At 33.2% G+C, this 24563-nt stretch overlaps 2 protein-coding genes across 2 annotated transcripts in view; one reads left to right on the top strand and one right to left on the bottom strand.

Annotated features, from left to right (window-relative positions):
- Positions 1 to 24563, bottom strand: part of LOC126824315 (tektin-1-like) — a 33161-nt gene that overhangs the window by 7096 nt on the left and 1502 nt on the right. The window contains exon 2 of the mRNA XM_056101610.1: positions 17924 to 18041. Within this exon, the coding sequence (XP_055957585.1) occupies positions 17924 to 17957 (34 nt within the window). The 5' untranslated portion in view covers positions 17958 to 18041. The remainder of the gene's footprint in view (positions 1 to 17923; positions 18042 to 24563) is intronic.
- LOC126823444 (tricarboxylate transport protein B, mitochondrial) lies at positions 22 to 24395 on the top strand. Its single transcript, XM_050552304.2, has 7 exons — positions 22 to 262; positions 10450 to 10657; positions 14712 to 14797; positions 15259 to 15396; positions 16734 to 16954; positions 18191 to 18264; positions 21919 to 24395. Exons 1-7 carry the CDS (start codon positions 148 to 150, stop codon positions 22031 to 22033), a joined length of 957 nt encoding a protein of 318 aa, XP_050408261.1. The 5' UTR covers positions 22 to 147; the 3' UTR covers positions 22034 to 24395.

The following is a 24563-nucleotide window of genomic DNA, read 5'->3' as shown; positions in this document are numbered from 1 at the left end:
GAGTTCAAAGTGTGGCCTGATACCACGTGTAGAGGGCGTTAAGCGCATCTATCCGGGAATATCGGCTGAGCTTGTCGCGTGTTACTGTTATTGGCTGGTTCATGTTGTCAGAGGTAGACGCGGTGATGCAAGATCTGTAAAATAAGCATGGATCGTGGTAATAACAAGTTTGTGTCACCATTTATTGGTCGACCAAACGCTGAAAGTATGGCAGCAGCTCCGTCAAATAACTTTCAGAGGAGTTTAAAAGGCATAATCGCAGGTTTGTATCAATTATTATAATTTATTTCAGTTTCGTCGGTCTGACATGTCAACAAAAACACATGTATGTAGCCTGGCTAGTGGCGGTAGTATAGACTACATTTTAAAACGTCATTCATCCAGTCAATTGCGATTGGTTATGGATCATGGCCCAAACAATAATTATTGATGAATTGTTTGGATTTTAAAAAAAATATGATTTTAAGAGAGTTTTATTTGTTCCTCATAATTATTATCGCTTGAAATTAAAACAGTAGAATACTGATATCTTTCAACAATTAGGCCTACACTGCTACACATCCTCCCAATTTTTTTCAGATGGATTCAGTTGTCAATTAAAAATTAAAATTAATTAAATCCCCAAAAAGTCTTGTAAATATTATTTGGTGACACATATTGTGTGAAATATCTGGCCACTTACATACTGTCTCGGACAGTGGCGCTATGGCCTACTCTCGTATCAAATTCCAACTCCAGAGGGATCTTTTATGTGCACGCCCATGGGACCTCAGTTGTTTTTTTTTTATCCCATCTGAACGACTCAGCTGTCCTTGTTTAGGCCCTCTGTCTTGCACCACTGACAAGGGGAAACCACACCCGAAAATCCTGATGAACTTTCTCCAGTATCGGACCTCTTAACTTCTTAAATGAGACGTGGTGTCAGCTGTTCTAGAATGAGTAGGCATAATCTGTCTGATCATGTGGGTTGAATTACATGGACATCTATAGAAAAGGTACATTATGTAACATTTAGATAGAGAGCTGGTCGTTCTTGCTTTAAGTATAATGGTTTTAAAATACATACCTGTAATGAAAAAGGAATGTATTGAAAATGTCAGTTAAATTACTTTATTTTGAAAAAAAAAAAAATGAAATGGGGTTTAATGTCTTACTGTTCTGCTCCTAAACTGGGCTAATGAAGATGGGACTTTATTTTGAGCAAAGTTATAAGTGTTTGACGTTTTCACAATATGCATGTAGGCCTATTTAAATAGTCTTGATTGTCAAATACCATTGCTACGATAATAAACAAAGTATTATCTATTTTAACGTTATGTCTAAATGGAGGAGGTGCTCTAATCCCTTCAATATCTTGGCAGTCTAGTATTGAAGAGTCGAAGAGAGTTTATTATGGATCGACTTGCCATATGAATAAATGTTTAAATAAATTTCTATAACATTTTAAGCCAGAGAAAAAAACCTGCAATAGGCAGTTTTACTTTCTTGCACAATGCATCTTTAAACCTTGAATTAACTGTTTGATGGGCAGCGGTATTGCATAATAGCTGAGTACCATACATTTAGCATAGACTAGAGAATCTTTACTCTGCATATTATATATATTGCTGTAAATTGTAATGATGAATGCTGTTCAGGCTGCAATACTTTGCTGAGTATTACTACTATACATCTAAACTCAATACCTATTATAGGCTTACTCAATAATATATAAATGTTAGGGTTTATGCCATTTATTGCTTAAATGTACATAATAGTGCATAAATGTGCAGTATGTAATTGTAACTGCAAAATGCATATTGCTTTTATTACTCAGTCATCTTGCCATATTTTATGAATATTATCAAAAACATACTAAAATGTGTACTTTTATGGGTGGCCTACTATGGCCATGTAACATTCAGATGTCCAAAGTTCAAATCTAATATGTACATGTATAGACAACTAGACTAAAATATGATAAAGTTCAAAGATCATGTGTATGTGACATCAAAAATTTACATAAAAGACATGTTGGTACAGAACTTGCAAACCTATTTGCTGTTTGGGGTTCAGCAAATATCATGTTGAATTTATTTCTGGTATTTTTTTATTCTGATTTGGGGAGAGGCTCATAAACCAACAACTGAATCTATTTAATATATACATAATTATACCTTTATTGTGAGATGTTGGAACTGATGTAAAGCTTAATCAACAGTTTGAAAAAGTTGAGCCTTTTCATTATGAATCTATTACACAAAAGGTGTGCACATGGATTAAACATGATCAACTGTGACTAATTTGAAAAACTAAAACAATGTTAGATTCCAGAAGTATATTGGTTACACCAATATTTTTGCTTTTTAGAACTACACATGTACAAGTAATGAAAATGTATACTGTAACATTTAGAGAAATGTTCCATGTTAACCTGTTAAAAGACCATTAATTTGGTTATCTTCAATGGCCTATTGATTTATCATCTACATATAACTATTTGAAACCATCTCAATCAGTTTAACAAATTATTTCTGAGATATGATTTCCCTGGAGGATTGCTATTAACAGAATATGTCTCGAATCATGTCAGAACAGAGTACATGGCATGATTTAAAAATCAAAATCTTTTAGTGACAAAAATGAATAATACTCTGTACATGTGGCTCCGGGATCATAAAGAAAAAATGCATCACATACATGCTAATTAGACTGAAAGTTCATCCAGATTTTCCGGCATGGTTCCCCCCTGTGTGGTCCCATGTACATATTGACATGCATGAAAAACATCAAATTTCCTCTCTAATCCACTACATAGAGAATGAACTAGTAAGGTTTTGTGGGTTGTCATTGTGAATATTCCATCTGGCATATTCTTAAGAACTTTCATCACATTATATTCAATAGTAAGTGCAGGGGAACTGCATCACATATATACTATTCAAAAAAAGTAGGGGATATTTGATTTTGGGGGCATAATACTAAAATATGCAAATGACTACGAAAAAAGTCACTATAGAACCTAACAGAAGAAACATTTCCAGTTACATGTGACGCCCAAACGCACCAATGGCTACCGCATGGAATGCAGGTGATGCTTGGGATCATCATGGGGGTCCAACCCAAGATTTGCACGACTCTGACTTTGAATGTTACAGTCATTGTGGCATTGAATTCCAGGGTGGAAACATCAGTTTAATTGTTTTAGTGACCAGAAAACAAATTTTGATATGCGTCGGCTTACCCAAAATGAAAAGTTACGTGCCCTTGGCATGCTACAGATCGGCACAACACAGGCGGTTGTGGCGCGGACGATGAATGTTTCTCAGTCTGTCATAAGCAGGCTATGGTCCAGATACCGTGATACACAATCTGTACAGGACAGACCACGCTCAGGTCGACCAAGGGCGACAACTCAAGCCCAGGATCGATTTATCCGTACCTTGGCCTTAAGAAATCGTGTCATCACAGCAAATCAGATCAGCGCTCGTCTTCAAACAGACACTGGTGTGAGAGTGAGTGGCCAGACGATTCGGAATCGACTGCATAGGGGTCACCTTCGCGCCCGACGTCCTCGCGTGATCCCTTGTTTGAGAGATCATCACATTCAGGCAAGACGTCGTTGGTGTAGGGATCGTCAACACTGGGATAATCGACGCTGGAGCAATGTGATGTTTTCAGATGAGTCAAGGTTCACTGTTGACTTTTTGGACAGACGTAGGAGGGTGTGGCGTCGTCGAAACGAGCGCTTCCAAGACGTTAACGTCATCAGACATGATCGATTTGGGGGTGGTTCTGTTATGGTGTGGGGAGGCATCACTGTTGCTGGAAGAACGGCTTTACATGTTGTTGCAGGGCGTGTTACAGGCCAGTACTACCGGGACAACATCTTGGCAGTCCATGTTGTGCCGTTCGCACGACGTCATGGCCGCCGTTTCATCTTCCAGGATGACAACGCAAGATGTCACAGGGCCAGGATCGTTACAGGTTACCTCCAACAACAGAACATCACCACATTACCTTGGCCAGCACTGAGTCCCGACCTCTCCCCCATCGAGCATGTCTGGGACATGCTTGGACAGAGGTTACGTCAACGTCAACAACGTCCTGCCAATGTCCAAGAACTTGCTACTGCGTTGCAACAGGAATGGGACAATCTGGACCAAAATGACCTTAGACGTCTCATTAGGAGTATGCCACGTCGGATCAATGCTTGTTTGGCAAACAGAGGAGGATTTACCCGTTACTGACTTGGTTGTGATGCTGTGGTAACTTTGCTGTTTGACCCCGGGTATCATTTTACCCTTATAATGGTCAGTCTGTGCCTTACTTAGTCTAACGATCATTTGGAATAAATCGATGAATGTGAACTTCATTTCATTTTGTCATTTGTTTCTTCGTCAGTTTCATTAGGTGACTTTAATAACACTTAAAAATCAAATATCCCCTACTTTTTTTGAATAGTATAATTTACATAAAAACAAATACATGGACAAGACATCATACTCAGAAACCACAAATAAACAATTCAAAAAAAGTGTGCTGTACAGTCTGGGCCTGTAGACTTCACTCAAATTTGAAAACAATCAGGAATACAACCCAAAGAAATCAATGTAAGCATACTGTAGTAAAATTCAACTATTAAACATACATTATGGAAGAGCTAAATCTGATTATTGCAAGTCTTTATTTACACAACAAGCACAAAATCAACTCTGTAGACCCACGGATGGCTTGGATTCAGCTTGGATTTAAACAGGATTTCGTTGACTGATTTAATTTTAAATGGCGTCGTGAGCGGAGATTAACCGTTACGTTTACGTCATACTGCCAGATCGAGGCTAAATGATAGAGTGTACGAAGCGAGGCCGCTGTTGAGTGATGCCTTAACAAATGACATCTAAACTAAACACAGATAATGACAAATTATACAATTCCTGGAGACCGTGAGATGACTATTACAGACGGACAGGTCTTCTGTCTTGATAATATCAATAAAAATATTTTTATTTCACCAATAGGCACGACGCCACTGGTGTATACCAATAGATTTATCATAATTGTATTATAATATTATGTCCTATATTCAATTGATTTAATGCATGCCCAAAATACAAGTAAGAATGAAAATTTACCCTCTCACTCATTTTGTCCAATTGTTATAAAAAGGTAAAACACAAATTCGGATATGATGACCGCAGACAAAAGACAGCAGAGATTATGTAGGTGGAGTTAACGCCTGTCAATCAAACGATCGGCCATACTAAGAATTGGTGAAGATGCAATTCAATCCCATTTCTAGTCAAAAATTACACTGGTGATAACTATGTTCAGAATAAAGTAATTTGACTAAAATTTTCAATATATTCTTCTTTCATCATCTATTTTTGGACTATTATAGCAAGAATGGCTAACTCCTTATAAAAATCTCCCATAATGTATCTTTAAGTAACCACATTGGAGAAATGTATAAAAAGGTAGTCTAAAAACTAAATGATCTAAATCAATCAAGAAACGTTTCAGTATTCAATGGAATCGAGGTAATTGAATACATTTAGGGCACATGTTCCACCCGTCACAAAACAAACAAAACTGAATACAAAGAAGCAATCTGGTTTTTTGCCCTTTTGAGGGCTGGGGCTGCCCTTAATCAGTCAAGTGGATTAATGAAACAATTTTGCCTTGATCTGCAAACCCTTTAACTATTGGGTGAGTGCACTTTATGGGAAATAACTTTAAAATAAAAAACACATGATCCTGAATAGTAAAGCTTTTAAAGAGATACTATGACTGGTTACCCAAAATGTTGTCTTTCCCTGAGAGTCTCTGAACCAATGACAATGGACCTTCTTCAAACTTAAAGTGATGGAAGAAGAAACTTATTTTAGGTAATATGACACAAATATATTTATAGAGAATAGATCATGACATACAATCCTTTCTTCATGAAGTAGTTGAACTCTCTTTAGGTTATCATAGATATGGTAGATACTAAAAAATTTTCAATGTTAAGATTAAGTAGGTGAATGTGAATAAATTATATTTTATATACATGTATGTCAATGCCTTTAAAGATTGCTTCAGGAATATATCAAATTATTTGATGATGACTACATTTATATTTTGTTATGAAATAAAACAAAGTTTATTCAGTTCTCTTGCTTGCATATTAACCATCCTGTATTCATCAGTTGTTTTTTTTTTGTTGTTGTATAAATGTAGGTTAGTTAAATAAATTAGCTCCTGGAGAAACAAGATAAGAAATGGATTTGTTCAGATTGTATAAAAGACTTTATTGTTGAATAAAATGAAGACAAAAAGAAAGTCTTCTTAATATAAAGTTGAAATCAAATTACTGTATCTGATTTAACAACCTGTTTGCACTGATGCACTAGAAGTTAGAGGGAAAGTCAACATCTACATTAGATCACTATATCACAGATTAAACGTTTCAAGATGGCCAGAATATAATGTATCCATTGAATTACATGTAACCCTAATAATGCCCATTCCCAATTTGAATTTCTATACAAACATATCATTTTAACATGTAACTTTTGGGTGTTTTTTTTGGGTTTATTTTTTTTGGGGGGGGGGGGTGTACTTAAGTTTACATAATAATAAAACAATTAATGAATCAAAATTGCATATGTATATTACAGCTTCTGACCGTTTTGATACGATGCTAGGAAATTATGTTCAAATGAACTTCTGAATTAATTTAATAGTCACTGTAACGTCCATATAATTTATTCTTTGAAAATGCAAACTTCTAATGGTATCATGGTCTTCTGACAAATTTTCAATATATTTTAACTGATTTTTAGTTGCAATCAGAGTTCAATTGCATATAAATCTTGACAGTTGTCACCATAGTGTATCTAACTGTCTATACAGGTAGAGGATCCTTTATTTGACCTGACCTTTTGACCTGGTGTTGACAGTAAAATGTTTACTGTATCTAAATCTTATGGATTTTGATGGGTTATTTTGACATGACACCTTAAAGTTATAGTCTGTCAAATGTGCAAGTATAGTACTTGATTGTACCAGCACTTCTGTATATTTTTTGATATATACTCTTCAAAAAAAGTAGGGGATATTGAAATGCAAATACCTATGCAGGTTGTGATATGATAAATAGTCATGGACACTTGACACTTATCGCCCCAACAGAACCACTGAGCTGCACATGCGACACGCAATAACGCCATACACATGGGAGGGGTTCATTGTCAAAATTGACACTTCAAGGAAATCTTGATGAAAACTGCCGCGTGCTGGTTTATCTATCCATGTTTGCTTTCCTATCGGTTCTTGTATAAGATTTACTTTAGTGTATCTTTGCTTTTGTGTGTTAAGTTTAATTTGATAGGGAGACAACACTGCAAGAATTGGCCGTGGCACTGCAAGAGGAGTTGGTCAGATTGCCTCAAATCGTGATTGGACGGTTGAATAGGAGCATGCCACGGCGAATTGCTGAATGTCTGAGGATTGGTGGAGCAATTATTCATTATTATTAAGACAAAAATCAAAAATGTCTATTTTCACATTTGACGGTGTATCTCTTTGTGAGTGAAATTGGGCCGTCAGATAAGCCGCCCATATGAACTGCTAATGTTCATGTGTAGGCAATTGGCCTGTTATTAACATACACTGGTTACCTCTAATAAAAACAGCAGTGCATTTCCACAGTTTTGTATTGTTTATATTGCACTGGGCTGGGAATTGATATTTCTTAGTGTATACATGTATATACATGTACCATTCTAAAAAAAACCCAATAAAATAGTTTTGTCATATCAGTTTGCGCCATTAATGAAATATGCCATTCAACACTACTCGGTTATTTAATTTTTTTTTATATTGGTATTTGGTTTTATTTTACCAGACTTAAAGTCTCTAATATGACTTGAGCGATATAGGAATCCCTTGCAAACTACGATATTGTAAAGTTTGAATGTCTTATAAGATCATAAATGGTTAAAAATGGAACTTTTTGTTTCACAAAATGTAATTGATGGGCTTGTTTGTAATCCGATTGAATCCAGGCCGGGAGATTATCTAGTATTGGTTTTTTGTTTTCTTGATTACATGTTAAATAATCGGTCTGAGTACTAACGTGAGTTTTAAAGCCGGGAGTAATTTGAAATTTTTTAGAAAAATACAAATCGATGCACAGATACATGTACTTTAATCAAACTTTATACCGTGTAGAAGATGAGAAAGTTTTAAAGGCGTGTGAACCCTCTCATACCTGCATGAATATTTTTGCGCCATAGTCTTTGATGATACAAGGTTAATTGCACAGGTTTTTAAGTTTCCCTTTTGTTACTTTCCTCATAATATATATGTCACACACAACTATTTTTCTCAATCAATAGGATGTTAGAGCTACCTATGTAAAGGTTTAAATATTGACAAATACATGTAATGTAGTTCATAATTGATTTCTTTAGCATTCTCTTTAAAGCTCTTATATGGATGATGAATACATCGTAGCATTTCTTATGCCAATTGTCAATGTGATACTGGAATTACATCATTGTTAGAGCAGTGTTGGTCATTAAAGTCGGCAGGTCTTAAACTGTGCTGTAAAATCAAAATAGATAAGTCTATATAGATCCTGGAGAATTCTTATAAACATTATATAGTCATAAAAATTATTTTAAATGGTGGCAAGTATGAGAAGAGGAACTTTCACTTTCAGGGGGTTTTCCCAACCTAATGTGAGATTTTATTGATCAGAATATCAAGTCAGCTAAAATGGTCTTAAACTAGTTCAATTTCTTCCAATCAGCTGTTTGTCCTAGCTTTGTCCTTGATAAATATTGATAGATGATAGACCTGCTGTTCGTACAATCAATATTCTACCAGATAAAATTCACTAGCTTTACCGTCTATAGCATTAAAATACTGTATATAAAAGATGAAAAATAAAAGTAGTAATTTAGACTGGTTCTGGTTTAATGTAGTAAACTCTAAATAGGTCATTTTTTAAAGATACATTGGCCCGAAAGTATTTAGCAGGTGGTTATTTACAATAAAAGTATGGCAAATTTGGTATATGGAAAGTATACCCAATCTTACTGGAAAAATACTGGATTACCTGAAAAACACCCTTGAGGCAAGCACCAGGCACATGGGCATGGATTTAGGGGGGATTTAGAATCGGAAGGGGGGGATGAATAGGTCTCTGTCCCCCCCCCCCCCCCCCCCCATGATTTTGATCTCAAGGACAGATTTTCAGGTTTATATCCACATGAATGTCCCGTTCTGCACTGTAATTCATCTTCACAATATCCTCCTCCTTAATTGGAGGTAGTCAATTTTACCATATCGTCATTATATTACCCCTAGTTACAGCTTTCATCGAAATAACACTGGTAAACTGTTCGTAATTATTATTTTGGTTTGGTAATCAAAGGTTCCAGGGTTCATCCGTCCCCCCCCCCCCCAAAGTTATGACAAATCCACGCCCTTGACTGGGCAAAAATGTCAGGGTATCACTAACTGGCAACCCGACTGTTGTCTACCAACTTATTGTGTACTAGCTTAACTAAGGGAGCGGATGTTATTTCTTGATCAAATATTAGGAGGTTTTGGGAACATTGAGAGGTGTCGACGTACAAAAGACTCCGCAGTTAAACGGCAGAAACATAATTTGACAGAAAATAATTAAGAATTTACTTAGGCCTCAATATGTATGGTAAATGGACAGTAAGTAATGAAAAATACATTCTGAAAAATGGACCCTACCTCAACAAAGTGAGATGACAGACATGGCCTCTAACATCAGTTAATATCTTGAGGAATCTCCCCACGTATACAAAGGTTTGAGAGAGATTTGAAGCACATTTTTGATAGATTAATTAGTTTGAATATGTTTTTATACCAAATACATCATCGAATCACACAGTTTGTACGCGGGAGGGATTTTAACAGGTCTACATTGTTAATTAGCAAATCATTTCAAGGGAGTTGGGTGGTTGAATGTTCTCAGATGTGATGCTTTAGGTCATAAGGTCTGTCATTGAATCAAATGGCATTGTTTTGATTCCCAGCTTGTACTTGACAAAGAGTAGAGTTGTCTCTCCAGCCTCAGGGGTTTTCTAGGGAGTCTCTAATTTAATCCCACTGCTAAAGATCCCTATGCACAAACATATTTTTAAAATAAAACAGTACCATGTGTTAGTCAGAAAACATTCTGACAAAGCATGAATTTGTGCCAAGCTGTGTGACACATGTCTGATTTCCAGGCTTGTCCATGGTACATGTAGTTGAGCCATTGTAGAACTCTAGAATCTGGACAAGAATGTCTAAGACTTGAATCATGAAATCAGATGTCAAACTCCATTCCATATGTCACTAGCTCTACAATTTTCCCATAATGATGTCACCCCTTTATTCCCAATCAAAATTCAAATAGTAACAGAATTTTTTGTAACATTTTGAAATCTTTAATTTCAGGTGGAATCACTGGAGGTTTAGAAATCTGTATCACATTTCCAACAGAATATGTTAAAACACAATTACAGTTAGATGAGAAGGCTGGTAATAAACGTTATGATGGTATTGTAGACTGTGTTAAAAAGACAGTTAAAAGTCATGGTGTACGTGGTTTATATAGAGGGTTAAATGTATTATTATATGGATCTATACCAAAATCAGCAGTTAGGTAAGATGGAATAATGAATGGAAATATGTGTACTGTAGTAACATATCAATTGATTTTCTATACAGTGTAAGAAAAGAGGGCTATGTGTAATGAAATTCACATGAACTGAAGCAGTGATTTAACATTAATTCGACTGGTGTACCTTAACCCTTTAGCACTATTCACATATATCGGCAGTTGGAGGCAGTCTAAGGGGTTAATCCTTTTAAAATTCTGTGATTTTATGACATTATTTAGTAGATAAGATATTGTTATGTTACTACATGTACATAGAATTATGGATATTAATGGTATAAACATTTGTTTTTTGTAGCATGCCATTATTGACTTCAGTCTCTGGTACCCAACATGTCAATGAATGGGAGCTATCAGAGACTGGATTTTCCAGTCTATTTTACATGTACTGGTACCACTGATTTATGTGATAGCTATCGGTAGGGGAGATCGGAGCATGGTGGCATGATTTCTCTTTTTATTGAATTGAAACTCATTAGAACTATAAAAACTAAAGTTTTAGTTCAAAATATGAATTTGTTTTAGGACTTGGAACACAGATACATGTACACAGCTGAAATTTTCAACAAACAGCTTAACATTGAATACAAAATTCTTAAACTGGGAAAAAACAACATCCCTTATGTAAACAATTTCTATGACTTGTAAGGATTCGTAACCTTGAACCAATATTGCCTTTAAAAAGCTCAAATATCCAGATTCGGTCTGAAATGGATAGACGATTTTTTAGCTAACCTAGAAAGGTTTGTGCTCAGTGTGCCCAACCGTGCCCTGTCATCAACCACGGACACATAAACAAAAATGACAGGGAGACATGTGACAGTATTATGGAATTCAAGTTTGTTGTCTCTTAACAAAATTTGGAGTAGCCAAGCAGTTTAACCAGTCCATCAAAAATTTACTTTTGCATCCGAAAAACAGTTCATGACTGATAAATATTAATCAGCTTACTGATTTTAGGGGGACTATATATAATGTCACAATTGAATTTTCCAAAAACAGTTAAAAATTACTGTGCCCTATTAGAGAACAAAAACGTGTAGTTAAAACTGATGTGACAAGTGATAGGTTGCATTTAAGTCATTCATTGCTTTACATTATATTGAAACAAGGAGCCACGGTGGCTAAGTGGGTAAGACGATGGCTCGCTAGCCTGGAGGTCACGTGTTCGATCCCTGCATTGGCCGAGAAAATTCATCAGGATTTTCCGATGTGGTTTCCCCTTGTCAGCATTTCATTTATATTGAAACTAACCAGACATAAAGAAATACATAACAATGTTACCAAATTTATTGTATTAAATAACATGTTATTCTGCTCCAAGCCAATTTGCAACATTCCTTCCTCGGAGTAAAACAAATATTTATATCAGTTAAACAAGCAATAACAGGTTTATAAGATATGAGTAAACAATAAAGGGCTGTTTTTATACGCTTCTCTAAAATCACGCTTTATACTGAAAACAGTATCAAATTTGGTAGTCGCTGGGGAATGGGAGTGGGGAAATACTCGCTGATTCTCAATATCCAATCTTTTATATCCAAAATATTTAGAAATCATAATGTGTTAAAATTGAGAGAAAAAAAAAGGGTTCTAGTAGTATGATTTATAGCAAAGTAAGAATGGTGGACAACCCTAATAGTGTATGATGTAATTTTGGACAGATGTTAGACTATAAGAATATTCTCTGTTTGAATGGAGTGGCAGTTCATAGAAATCAATATTTCAATACTGGTACTGGAAGTGGTAGGAGGATGTCTGATTGATCATCTCCTATAAACACATTCTCTTCAGATTTTTTATTCCTCTGCTTGGTGCATTAAATATCACAAACTGAATCTTGAATACCCAGTAACAGGCAATTGATTTGACTACAGTTTTTATTTGTCCCCTAAATATTTATTTGGGATTTCGGCGGGGGACATCAGCCTCACTGTTGGCTTGTTTTTTCTCAATTACAATGTATGCTATTATTGTATCGATTACCATACTGTGTCGGGTCTTAAGAATTATGGCATAGATTTCAAAATCCCAGAACAACCGTTTTAAAGATTCCTATAAGTGTAGGAATTTACTGTGTCTTGATTTCTATTGACTTTGATTTCCTCCCACTGTAAAATCAATAGTAATTTAAATAAGGATAGTGTTAAACAAAGGCAATGATTGTTTTTATTATCTATTTACTACAGTTACAATCGATATATTAACCAATTATAGCATTTAATCTAATTATTAATTCTGTTATTTACCGAAATACAGTAAAACACAAATAAATAATTCATGATATTAACATGTTGTTGAACCATGACAGTTTATGTAATCGATTATATTATGAAGTAACATGTTGTTGAACATTTGTTATATTTAACATGTTGAACCCGGAGAGTTGATGATTACATGTATATTATAAAGTAACATGTTGTTGTTGAACATTTGTTGTAATCTATTTTATTTTATGATCAGTAGTGGAATACCGCGTTTTATCAGTGAAATAAAAGTGTTATTCCACTGGCTAGAAGTGGACAAAGCAGTCCATGTTGTTTTTACCTAAAATGATTGTAAAATCATAAAATAAATAGAACATTTGTCGTTTTGTCGTGAATAACATATTTTATTTCATCTCTAAGCAAGAAAACGTTTATATATTCACTCATGCTACACATTCGTGAAAATATAAGTTTTCTTGCTTCTCGATGAAATAAAATATGTTATTCACTCTAAAACGACAAATATCTTCTATATATTTAACATGTTGATGTTGAACCCAGACAGTTGATATTATATTATAAAGTAACATGTTGTTGAACATTTGATATTATATGTGATGCAATTATAATAGCTGATGTTGTAATCAGCTATATCAATGTCACAGAAACATAGAATAATATGTTTTCTGTCCTTTTTTGAAAATACTACCTTGACAGAATCAAATGACCAAAACACTAACATTCATTTCATAAACTACAAATACTAATGCATAGCAATGTTGAAATTTTTGTAAATGGATACAAATCTAAACATATTTTCTGGACAAGGATATCTTCAACCTGCAAGTATTGATTATGGTGCATTTTCACCCACGCAGTTACACATTAAAATTTGAGGATGAAATATGTGTACAAGATGATGTTGTCAACTGGGGGGAAGGACCTAGTTTGTAGCGAGTTGATTAAATGTTAATCAGTGTGACTACCTGTGTAAATTTTAAACATGGTTTGATTACTTGTGTCACGGTTTCTTGTTTATTTAAAGTATACTAAACACAAGTACTAAAACTGCAGTCTCAGTTTAAACAAGAACCTCTCTGAGATGTGGATAAATAACATTTTATTACATGTATATACATCAGATCATGAATTGTACAAAATAAGTCACTTGGATATTACTGATGCATGTTTAAACATAGTTTCCCAATTGATTTCTGTTAGTGCTACTCCTTTTTCATAATGAATAGCTGTCACACATGGTTGAATATTAAACAACATATAAGCCTATACCGTACCTTATGTATAGATTAAGTGAACCATACCTTACTTTGTCTGCAATATCACCCTAGGTACACATGTAGAAGCGAATGTAAAAACCCTCACTTTATTTTACCCATAATTTTTGCTATATGGTTTTAATAATAATATGAAAGATGAACATCAGAATTAATATATTATGGATTGTGACATGTAGGTCCTGATGCTGCTAGTATATACATGTACTTAATACAAATATAAGATGTAAGACCCTAATAGTATACCTTATACTGTCTATTTTCTCTGTGTCACTGTAATTAACAGTTTTACATTTTATTTTGAGATGTGTTTTACTATGTTAAAAATTCTAGTGTACATATTGTTATGGCAATCAGTATTTTGCCCATAATCAATGAATTCTTTCACAGATAATTTCAAAGTAAAATATTTTGTGCATTGTTATATTTTTGTGTTTGTATTTATGCGGAGAGTTTTTCTGCATTGTTTATTTAATAGACCTATAAATTCTTCATCATTGAATAGTAACACTTGTTGTTTCCCCTTTTATCTTTCAGATTTGGATCATTTGAAGAATTTAAAAGAAGAAATGTTGATGATCGGGGTGTTTTATCTTTACAAAGAAGATTACTATGTGGTTTAGGTAAATTTCACTTGGAATACCTGACAACCACATAGATATTATAATTCTGTCTCTAGAACTACTATCATTTAACTAAAAATGTCGCTCAACATAGATACCACATACAGAAAGTAGGTTTTACAAGTGGATTTATGATTTTATAAGTAGGGAGTTCAATGGGGTTTTGAAGTCCATATTGATACAGCTTGGTTATTTTGGGACTAAAATAAAATATATTAGTTCTTTAATGCACTATTGTTGTAGGGGCAAACTTTGTCACATACTATATGGAACTGACCCTTGTTTCTTGTATGTCAGACTATTTCTTAACCCTATAGTATTACAGCAATTTATTGTCCTGATTTATATTAGAATCTTGCGATTGAAAGATGTGAATCTTTATGTTTGAATTAAATTAATCAGATTAATTAATTATGTTCTATTTCCTTTGAAAATTTATTTCATGAATCATTTTTTTACAGGTGCTGGTGTATGTGAAGCTATTTTAGCTGTAACACCCATGGAAACTTTAAAAGTTAAATTTATCAATGATCAGCGCTCTGCCAATCCACGATTTAAAGGATTTGCACATGGTGTAAGGACTATTATTCGTGAACAAGGTTAATTTTACTCTCTTTTACTTAACTTATTAAAATCAGAAAGTATATGAGTTGGATGGGTCTGGTTTTTATTTAAAGGGGAAGACCAACGATTTTCAACAAGGTTTCCATAAATCTTAAATATATATTGATGAATAATCCCTTCTGTAACACAAGCAAAAAAGCTTTTTGTAAGCGAGAAATTAATTTTTATTAAAACCATGTTTATGTTTGTCTCAATTCACGCCACATGGCTAATTGTTTACATCACGTGGTTTGATTAGCCGGCGCGTAAATTCACTCATACTGAATAGTATGCTGTGACTCAATTCACGCCACATGGCTAATTGTTTACATCACGTGGTTTGATTGACAGCTTGCCAGTGACATGTATTTCGTCTGCTTTGATGTTTTTGTGCTTGCTGACAGCTTTTTTTCGACATAAACAGATCAAAATTATGGGCATGTAAGACATATAATATAGTGCATTTTGGCACATAATGTTGGAGTGAACAGCTTTTCCTTTTTTCTTCATTTCCTCATGAGAACAGCTAGGGTCGAATGTTACTGTAGACCCATAGAAGAGATATTTTATATTCCAATACTTTGGTGTTTGACGTTGACATACTTTTGGAAATTTATATATTTATTTGAATATATATGTGCCACAAATCCACTGAAATTATAAAAACACTGTCAGCAGACTCGGCACGCACAAAAACATTCAAGCATCTCTCACTTGCAAGCTGTCAATCAAACCATGTGATGTAACCAATTAGCCATGTGGCGTGAATTGAGGCACAGCGTACAGTTCAGTAAATGTATGAGTGAATTTCTGCGACGACTTTGTGTACTAAACGTTAAAACAAACATAAATTCATGTTTATAATATGCTAATAAATAACCCATTTGATCATATTTTTGGCCAAAGGACGACACATGGTTTTAATAAAAATTAATTTCTCGCGTACAAAAAGCTTTTTTGCTTGTGTTACAGAAGGGATTATTCATCAATATATATTTAAGATTTATGGAAACCTTGTTGAAAATCGTTGGTCTTCCCATTTAAGTGTATGACCTTTTTATTTGCAGAACATGATATTTGATTGATACAAACATTTATTACATATAGTTATGTTAGACCATAAATGTAGGGTGATCCAGTTGGAAAGAATTAAGGACAGAAAAACAAAGCATTTAATTGGTTCAGAAAATCTGATTACTGGTAGACATAGAAAAATCTTTATAAAAGAAGGAGCTCAAATTTTCTCAGCAGAAGTAGTCCTAAAATATTTGATATTATACAATGGTGATATAATGATATGTCTGATTATATTTGAGATATTTTTGTTATCCAGGTATTAGGGGAACGTATCAAGGTTTAACTGCAACTATAATAAAACAGGGTAGTAATCAGGCTATTAGATTCTTTGTCATGGAAACCTGTAAAGATTTATATCGTGGTGAAGACAAATCAAAGCATGTACCAACACTATTAGTTGGTTTATTTGGAGCTGTAGCCGGGGCAGCATCTGTTTTTGGTAACACTCCAGTTGATGTTGTCAAAACAAGAATGCAGGTCTGTTTCATAATTTTGTAATTACATTTGAACATAGAACAACTGCCCTTGGCCGCACAAAGTCTATAATATATGCCAATGAATCTACGACCTTAAAGTATTTATTGTGATATTCCTCCCACTAACTAAATTTAAACATCTGATTGAGTTAAATCCACGCTTAAAGATACATTATGTAAGATTTAGATAAAGAGCTAGCCATTCTTGCTATAATAGTTCGAAAATAGATAACGTAAAATTAATAATTTGAAAATTTCCTTCAAATTACTCTATTGTGAGCAAAGATATTAGCCTTTGAAGGTTTGACAAGACGTGTGCAATAATTTTAACCACCGTACTGGTTGTTCGAAGCTATGTCTCGCTCTTCCATTTTTAGCTTAAATCAAAATATGGCTGTACTGTTCTAATCTATTTAATATCGGAGAAATCCGATGCCATCGAGAGTTGATTATGGACTGGATAAGTTAATTAATGTCTAATTAATAATTTAGAAAACATTTCAGGCCTAAAGAAAGACTTGCAATAGGCAGATTTAGCTCTTGCATAATGTATGTTTAAAAATGCATCTACTTATAAAGTAGAATGTTTTTGTAGAAGTCAGCATAGAAATATTTGTTACTTGTGATAAAAAATTTCCATAGATAATCTGTTTATTCCATGTCAAAATAAGTAACTCATGACCCATTTCTAATTAAGCATAGGTAATGTGAGTTAACATAGCTAACGGTCGTTAGTCATTAAAATAATTACAATCAATGATTTTTTTTTTCTTTTGTCTCATGTTGTATTGATTAATTGTCTTAGTTCTCAAGTATTGATTTTTATTCTTTAATGAGAAATTCCTGCAGAAAATTGATTTAATTCTAAGAAAGATCAACATATATTTTTTTCTCTATCAATATTTGCACACCGCCTTCAATTCTATTAATAAGCGGTACTTGTTTTATAGAATAATAATAGAATACATACATTGGCTACATCCATTCAGTGAATACTGTAGCATTTCATTTTATATTGTCCCATCCAAATGACTAAAGCTTTCTTTGCCAGACCGTTCTTCATTCTCCACTGACATTAGGAAATCGTTCTGGAAAATACAGAGGAACTTTCTCAGCCACCACTGGGATTGAACCCTAAACCTTCTGGTTAGTGAGCTACATGTAGTGTCAAATAGGACAACATAGGTATATTATCTTGAAAAGGAAAAATAAATATATGTTATTTTCTTACTTTCAGGGTTTAGAAGCATCAAAATATAAAAATACATTAGATTGTGCAGTTCAGATATTTAAACATGAAGGTCCTAGAGCGTAAGTAGATTATTTTAATTATCAAACTCTCATGTAGCTAAGTAGCTAACTCTCTAACTCAGTATCATGCAAAATCTTCGACATTGAAAACACAAATTATTTATAAATTTAAATCAACATTGATGTCAGGGCTAGAAATTCACGCTAATCTCTGAATCTGATTCGCGCAAGGATTCTCGCAAGATTCGCATAAAAAATTTCTAAAAAAGAAAAAAAAATCTCGGAGAATTGTCAAGTCCGACTATTGAATGTCAGTCAGTATCAGCTGTATTTTGTCGGCTTTAGCCGACTGACATTTAATCTAGCCATTGGTAAAACAATGAATCCATTACTATATGGTATCATAAATCAACATACTTTTGGCTAAATTACAACGGGGTAATTATTACTTGTTAATAAAAAAAGTCAATCAACTTGCTTGTCGGCTACAACAGTCATACCTCATATGGTTCTTAATCCGAGCAGTTAGCACATTTAACGGTGATTTTGACAATCCGGTAAAAAAACAAAACACGCTTGCTGATAATTAAAAGGTTCAGTAAAATACTCCACGTGGCGAATAAAGACGATCTCGACATGGTTTGCGAATCGCACATCTTCTACGCTCCGTCCGTCTGAATTCCAGGTACAGGTAGATATAAAAATAATAACTGGATCATAAATTGATGGATTCCTTGACCAGTTGTTAGGTAAATTTAAATCTTCATTGAATATAATCCCCTGGTAGAACACCGAATACACAGTGGGTATTTTCCCGACAGAATCTCAAATGCTGAATTCCTATGACACGTGACATATCGGTTGGAATTAGGTCAATAAACCAGATCTAAATAGCCTTTATACACATGCTGACAGAGGCTTAATTTTAAAAATATTATTGAAGCTATATCATAGTTGTACAAATTTTATTTTATAGCAATTTTAATTGTGGTTGTCACGTGATCATTGTACCGTTTGTCTATCATCGACGAATGAATAAAAACTTTTGCAAGTTACGTGATGGACAAAAGACTACAAATTGTGCTATGAAGAAATGCCATGGTACCATATCAACTTATTTTAACTAAGGCATTTTCTGGATATTACTTTTGACGCTTAAGTGGTTACCAAAAAATCCATATGATTGTTCTATTTTTATCATTGTTCTTGTATTTTGATGTTTTAGATTAACACAATTTTGTTTTTTTGACAGTATTATTAATTAAGATTCGGAGGATTCGCGCAAATGCCATATATGAGAATCCTCTTAGATTCTCGCAATAAATGACGAATTTCTAGCCCTGGATGTTGTGATCTTATGGGGAAAAGATGGGCTTCTGATATCCAATAATTAAGACAAAATAAACATTTTACTGTTGGTACACGAATCGTGCATTTCAGCACCATTTTTAACAAGGGATTTGTAGAATGAGGCTACATATATTCCACAAGTCATGTCAAACAGTGACGTCATATTCTTATCTGGAGAGCATGCGCAATAAATACTATAGGTATAGAGTGGAATAACCAGACGCTAGAGATTGCCATTGGATTAAGACTTCTGGCGTATTTCGCCGAACATCACTGATTAGAAATTGCAGTAAAAACAGAAACGATTGAATGTAAATCAGTTTATATACATTCACATTACATTATTATATACGTTGCGACCCATTTGTGTCAATTTCTAGATCCAAAATATTAGCGATTTAGCCCCTTTAAAGTTTCTTATCTGAATTCATAATATTAATAAACTTGAGACTATCTCCAACATCAATCATAATTCAAACTAGCAGGTTTGTGATAAAGTATTAAATTGGACTTTCATCTTTGATATCTAACTATCCTAGCCAAGTTTATTATTCTACTAATGGAAAAGTTTGATTAGTTGACCAGGAGTATTTGATTCTGAATTAAGATGGTTGACATCAAACATCAGTATCTTTTAGTGAATTTTCAGTTGATGTCATCATACCCTGACATTTAACTCTTTGCTATACAGTGTATTCACACAAATAAATTCCACACTTGAGTAAGAATTTAGATACACCTGGTAATAGTGTAGTAGTTTACTGAAGTAATACTGTTATGCTGTGTTTACCTACATCAGATCACACTGATCAGCAGTGAATATTCGCTAGGCCACTACAGTCACTTTTAAGGATGACATCAGTGCGACAATTGAGTCTCAAATATTAACTTTTTTCCACCGAAAAATTAAATTCCAAAAGATTCTTTTGATGTATTAGAAAAATAAATAAAGACGTTTGACGTATTTGTAGGTAAAAATCATTTCCTATTTAGTGTAAATGGGTATTAAAATGACTAAAAGGCAGCATTTTGCCCCAAGCGTCAACATCTTATGTAAACAATGCACATGCCCTTCAGCCAATGATTGATGCCGCATGCTCTGACGGCACGTGTTTAAGGCAGTGATCTTTTACAGAAATATTAGAAGACTCGTAATTCTCTGTGAAACAGATTGACATCAGATCACTTTCAGATTTTACTTGACTTTTTTTAAAATCTCCCTGCTTGGAAATCGGTTTGTCCAGCTGTACACTATTTAGGACACAATAACTGTGTGTCTGAGGTAGAATGTTCAGACTTTATGTAGATGTACTTGATGAGTATTTTCTGCTTAGGCTAAGCACAGATAAGCAAATTGATTGGTTGACACTTTGTAACACAAATCTTGGCTTCTATAAATGAGGTAGAATGTTCAAACATGGTGTTTAAAAGATAAACAAAACTATAGGAGGACAGATAGCATACTACACCGTTAATTATACATGCATTAAAAGTAACAAAAAGTTTCCCATAATATTTATACGCCCACTTCTGTTCATTACGTCTAGAATTATGGTCTTTGTTTCACTTTGTTGAACCTTGTGAACGCTATTATGCCAAAAGTTATAATGAAATTTATATGCATTATTTAAATTAGTGAAACGGAGAAGCCTATTGAATTTCAGCAATTTCCATTTATTAGGTCTAGAGTTATGGCCCTTGTTTCACTTTATTGAACCTTGTGAACGCTCTAACATCTAAAGTTATCTGCCGATCTGTATGAAATTTATATGTGACATTTAAGTTAGTAAAAAGAACAATCCTATTGAATTTCAGCTATTTCCGTTTTTTTATGTCTAGAATTATGGCTCATTTCACTTTATTGAACCTTGTGAACGCTCTAACACCGGAAGTGAAACCACGAATCCTATTGAATTGCAGCAATTTACAATAATTACTTTTAGAGTTATGGCCCTTGTTTCACTTTGTTCAACCTTGTTAATGCTCGATTAATGAAAGTTACAAACCGATATGTATGAAATTTTTATGCATCATTTAAATTTGTGAAACAGAGGTCTAATTGAATTTCAGCAATTTCCATCAATAATTTCTAGAGTTATGGCCCTTGTTTTACTTTGTGAACCTTGTGAACGTTTGAATGACAAAAGTGATCATCCGATCTGTATGAAATTTATATGCATTATTTAAATTAGTAAAATGAAAAAGCCTGTCAAATTTCAAAGGAATAAATATGCGACAACCCTTGTCGACCTCTCTGACGTTTTAGCTGCTGTGGGCTTATGTTTCATTGCCTGGCAACCTATCTAATAATAAGTTTGTTACTTATTATAACTGATTAATTATTATGATATCTTAATTTTTCAGATTTTATAAAGGAACAGTGCCAAGATTAAGTCGAGTCTGTTTAGATGTAGCTATAACATTTATGATATATGATAATTTTATGAAACTGTTCAATCAAGTATGGAAGACAGATTAATCCGCTAAAACAGTCTTCATGTATCATTCCAGTAGACTAACACATCCAGTGAGGAGTTGAGTAGCTAAATCATCCAGACACCTCGTAATATTGTCTACATATTGTCAATTACATATCAATATATTGAGTGACTGAAGTGTGAAAGTTATACAAGACAAGTTACGTGAATGGTGTGCAATTCTTTTGTAATTACTATTCTTTAGTACTTATTAGTTAGGCATGCAAAATCCTGATGATTTCATATATTTGTGCTGCATATACTTATCTTGTATATAAATACCAAGGGTGACATGTCATATGATAGTATATGTTAGTTGATATTTAGAATGATTTGTCATAGAATACGATTGATGTTTTATTCGGGTTATAATAGAGTTAATCTCATTTATTTATAGTGGTATGTTTATAATACTTTCAACAGATTACTGCAAATTATTCTACAATTTATTAATTGACATGTTTTAATGTATTTAAAAATGAAGTATTTATAATAGTTTCAACAGATTACTGCAAATTAATGTAAATTAAAGGCATTATTGATATTATTTTAAAACAGTAAGTCCAGTATATTATAAAAACACTACCATAAAATTTTGTAAGCGCTCACTAACACTGAAAAAAGATTATCTGATGTAATTAATTTGTAAATAATTATACCTTTAATACTAATTATAGACTGCATGATGCAATAGCATATTTGTAGGTCTCGTCATTGATCTCATAATAATTTAATAGGTGCTTACTTTTCGTCACATATACCAATAATTTAATATGTATTTTGTATATCATATTTGTACAAACATAAGGATCTAGGCAAATTACTTAAGAAACCAAGTCTTTATAAATCTTCCATCAATCATTAAAATAAATAGTTCCATTAATACATAGTTTATATCTGCACATTCAATGACTAGCTATTATGCGTAAATATTATGTGGCACATAAAACAAAATGACAATTACTATTAGCTGTTAATGTGGTTTTAATTTACTCAGTTCATAATTATACTTTCTGTGTTCATTTTCAATTACATTCATATAAATTAAACTATTTGTGGTTTTTTTACTGATTATTATTATTGATTTGTTATTATTTAATTTAATTATTAATTATACTTATTGCTGGCTTTATCTTCTTTATACTTGTTAAAATTATTTACATATATTGCTACTTTATTTATATGATATTCAAAAGTTGATTTATTGGAGGGAACTACATACTATAGTATATACTGATTTTAATAGTCTCTCTTATTTACCTTAGACAAGTAGCATACAGAAGAGTTTTGTTTCATCCAGGAAAGGTCAAAAATTAATTTGGGAGAAATTTTCAGTAAAGTTTCCTTTCATTTTTATCTTGGTAATTTTTAAGAACTTTAGTGGATGTAAGCTTCTTGCCAAAGGCAAATTTGTGAGACTGATTGGGGTAATTTTTTTTTTTTTTCATAAAGTTTGATTAAGTTATTATTTTGTTCGTATTAATTCATTGTATGAAAATCAAAGCTGAATGAATTTTCTGACTTGTCAGCTTGATGTTAAGTGAGCAAAAATATCTATACAGAAATATTTTTATTGCTATGCTGACAAAATTAATATGAAAATAATTTCTTTAAGTCACAGAACTTATTTGATTATTGGAAGACCATGAAATTAATGCTACTATTGCAAGTATGAATAGATTGCACCACTTAGTGTTTTACAGGAAATAAAAAAAAATGTTATTCAACTCTTTTTGTACCAGCCATTATAACCTCATGTAGAAATCAAATAAAAAAGCAAAGGAAATGTGTCATTTACATCTTTTTATAATTATCAGGTATGGTATCTTGATTATATATTTTTAAAATATGGAGATTTTGTTGAACATTTTATTTATATCACACTAACGTCAAAGCATTTATAGAAATATTACTGATATTTTTCTTTCACTTCACTTGAATTGAATATTTTGGCTTTAATTGGCAGTAGATGCCAACATACTACTGATAATATGTTGATGAATTGTTTAGGATTACTGTAACACAAGTTATTGCCATGAGGTATGCCAACTAAAGTTGGGATTTGCCTATTATGCAATTTAACCTTAATAGTCTTTTGACCAAAGACCAAGGCTTTTACTTTTGCTGCAAACCCAGATATTGGAGAATAGTTTGAATATAAACCTATGTTTTATAGCTATATGAAGATCCACTATAATAAAAATATTAGATGTGTACATTTTATAAATGTGTAAAATCTATTATTATTGTAATGAATATGTATGTATTGTTATATTGTGAATGGATTATGTATGAATGCAATATAGAATATATAATAATTCTACTATATAGATTGTGGGATGTATTTGAAAATATATATATATTATAGAGAACTGTTTAGTGTTCATTTGATTATTGCTATAAATGTTCAACAGGACTTGAGACAAAATATGATTTTATTTTCTTACCACTCATTACATGCTGTGGGTGTGTGACTGAACTACAGTCTAGTACTCAATGCAGTGTGCTGTAAGGGAAATTTTGCCTGGACAG

The sequence above is a fragment of the Patella vulgata genome, chromosome 6, assembly GCF_932274485.2.
Source record: "Patella vulgata chromosome 6, xgPatVulg1.2, whole genome shotgun sequence".
In the NCBI taxonomy this organism is placed as follows: Eukaryota; Metazoa; Mollusca; class Gastropoda; family Patellidae; genus Patella; species Patella vulgata.
Note: the sequence above shows the minus strand (reverse complement) of the source record. Positions and strands in the feature narration are given on the sequence as shown.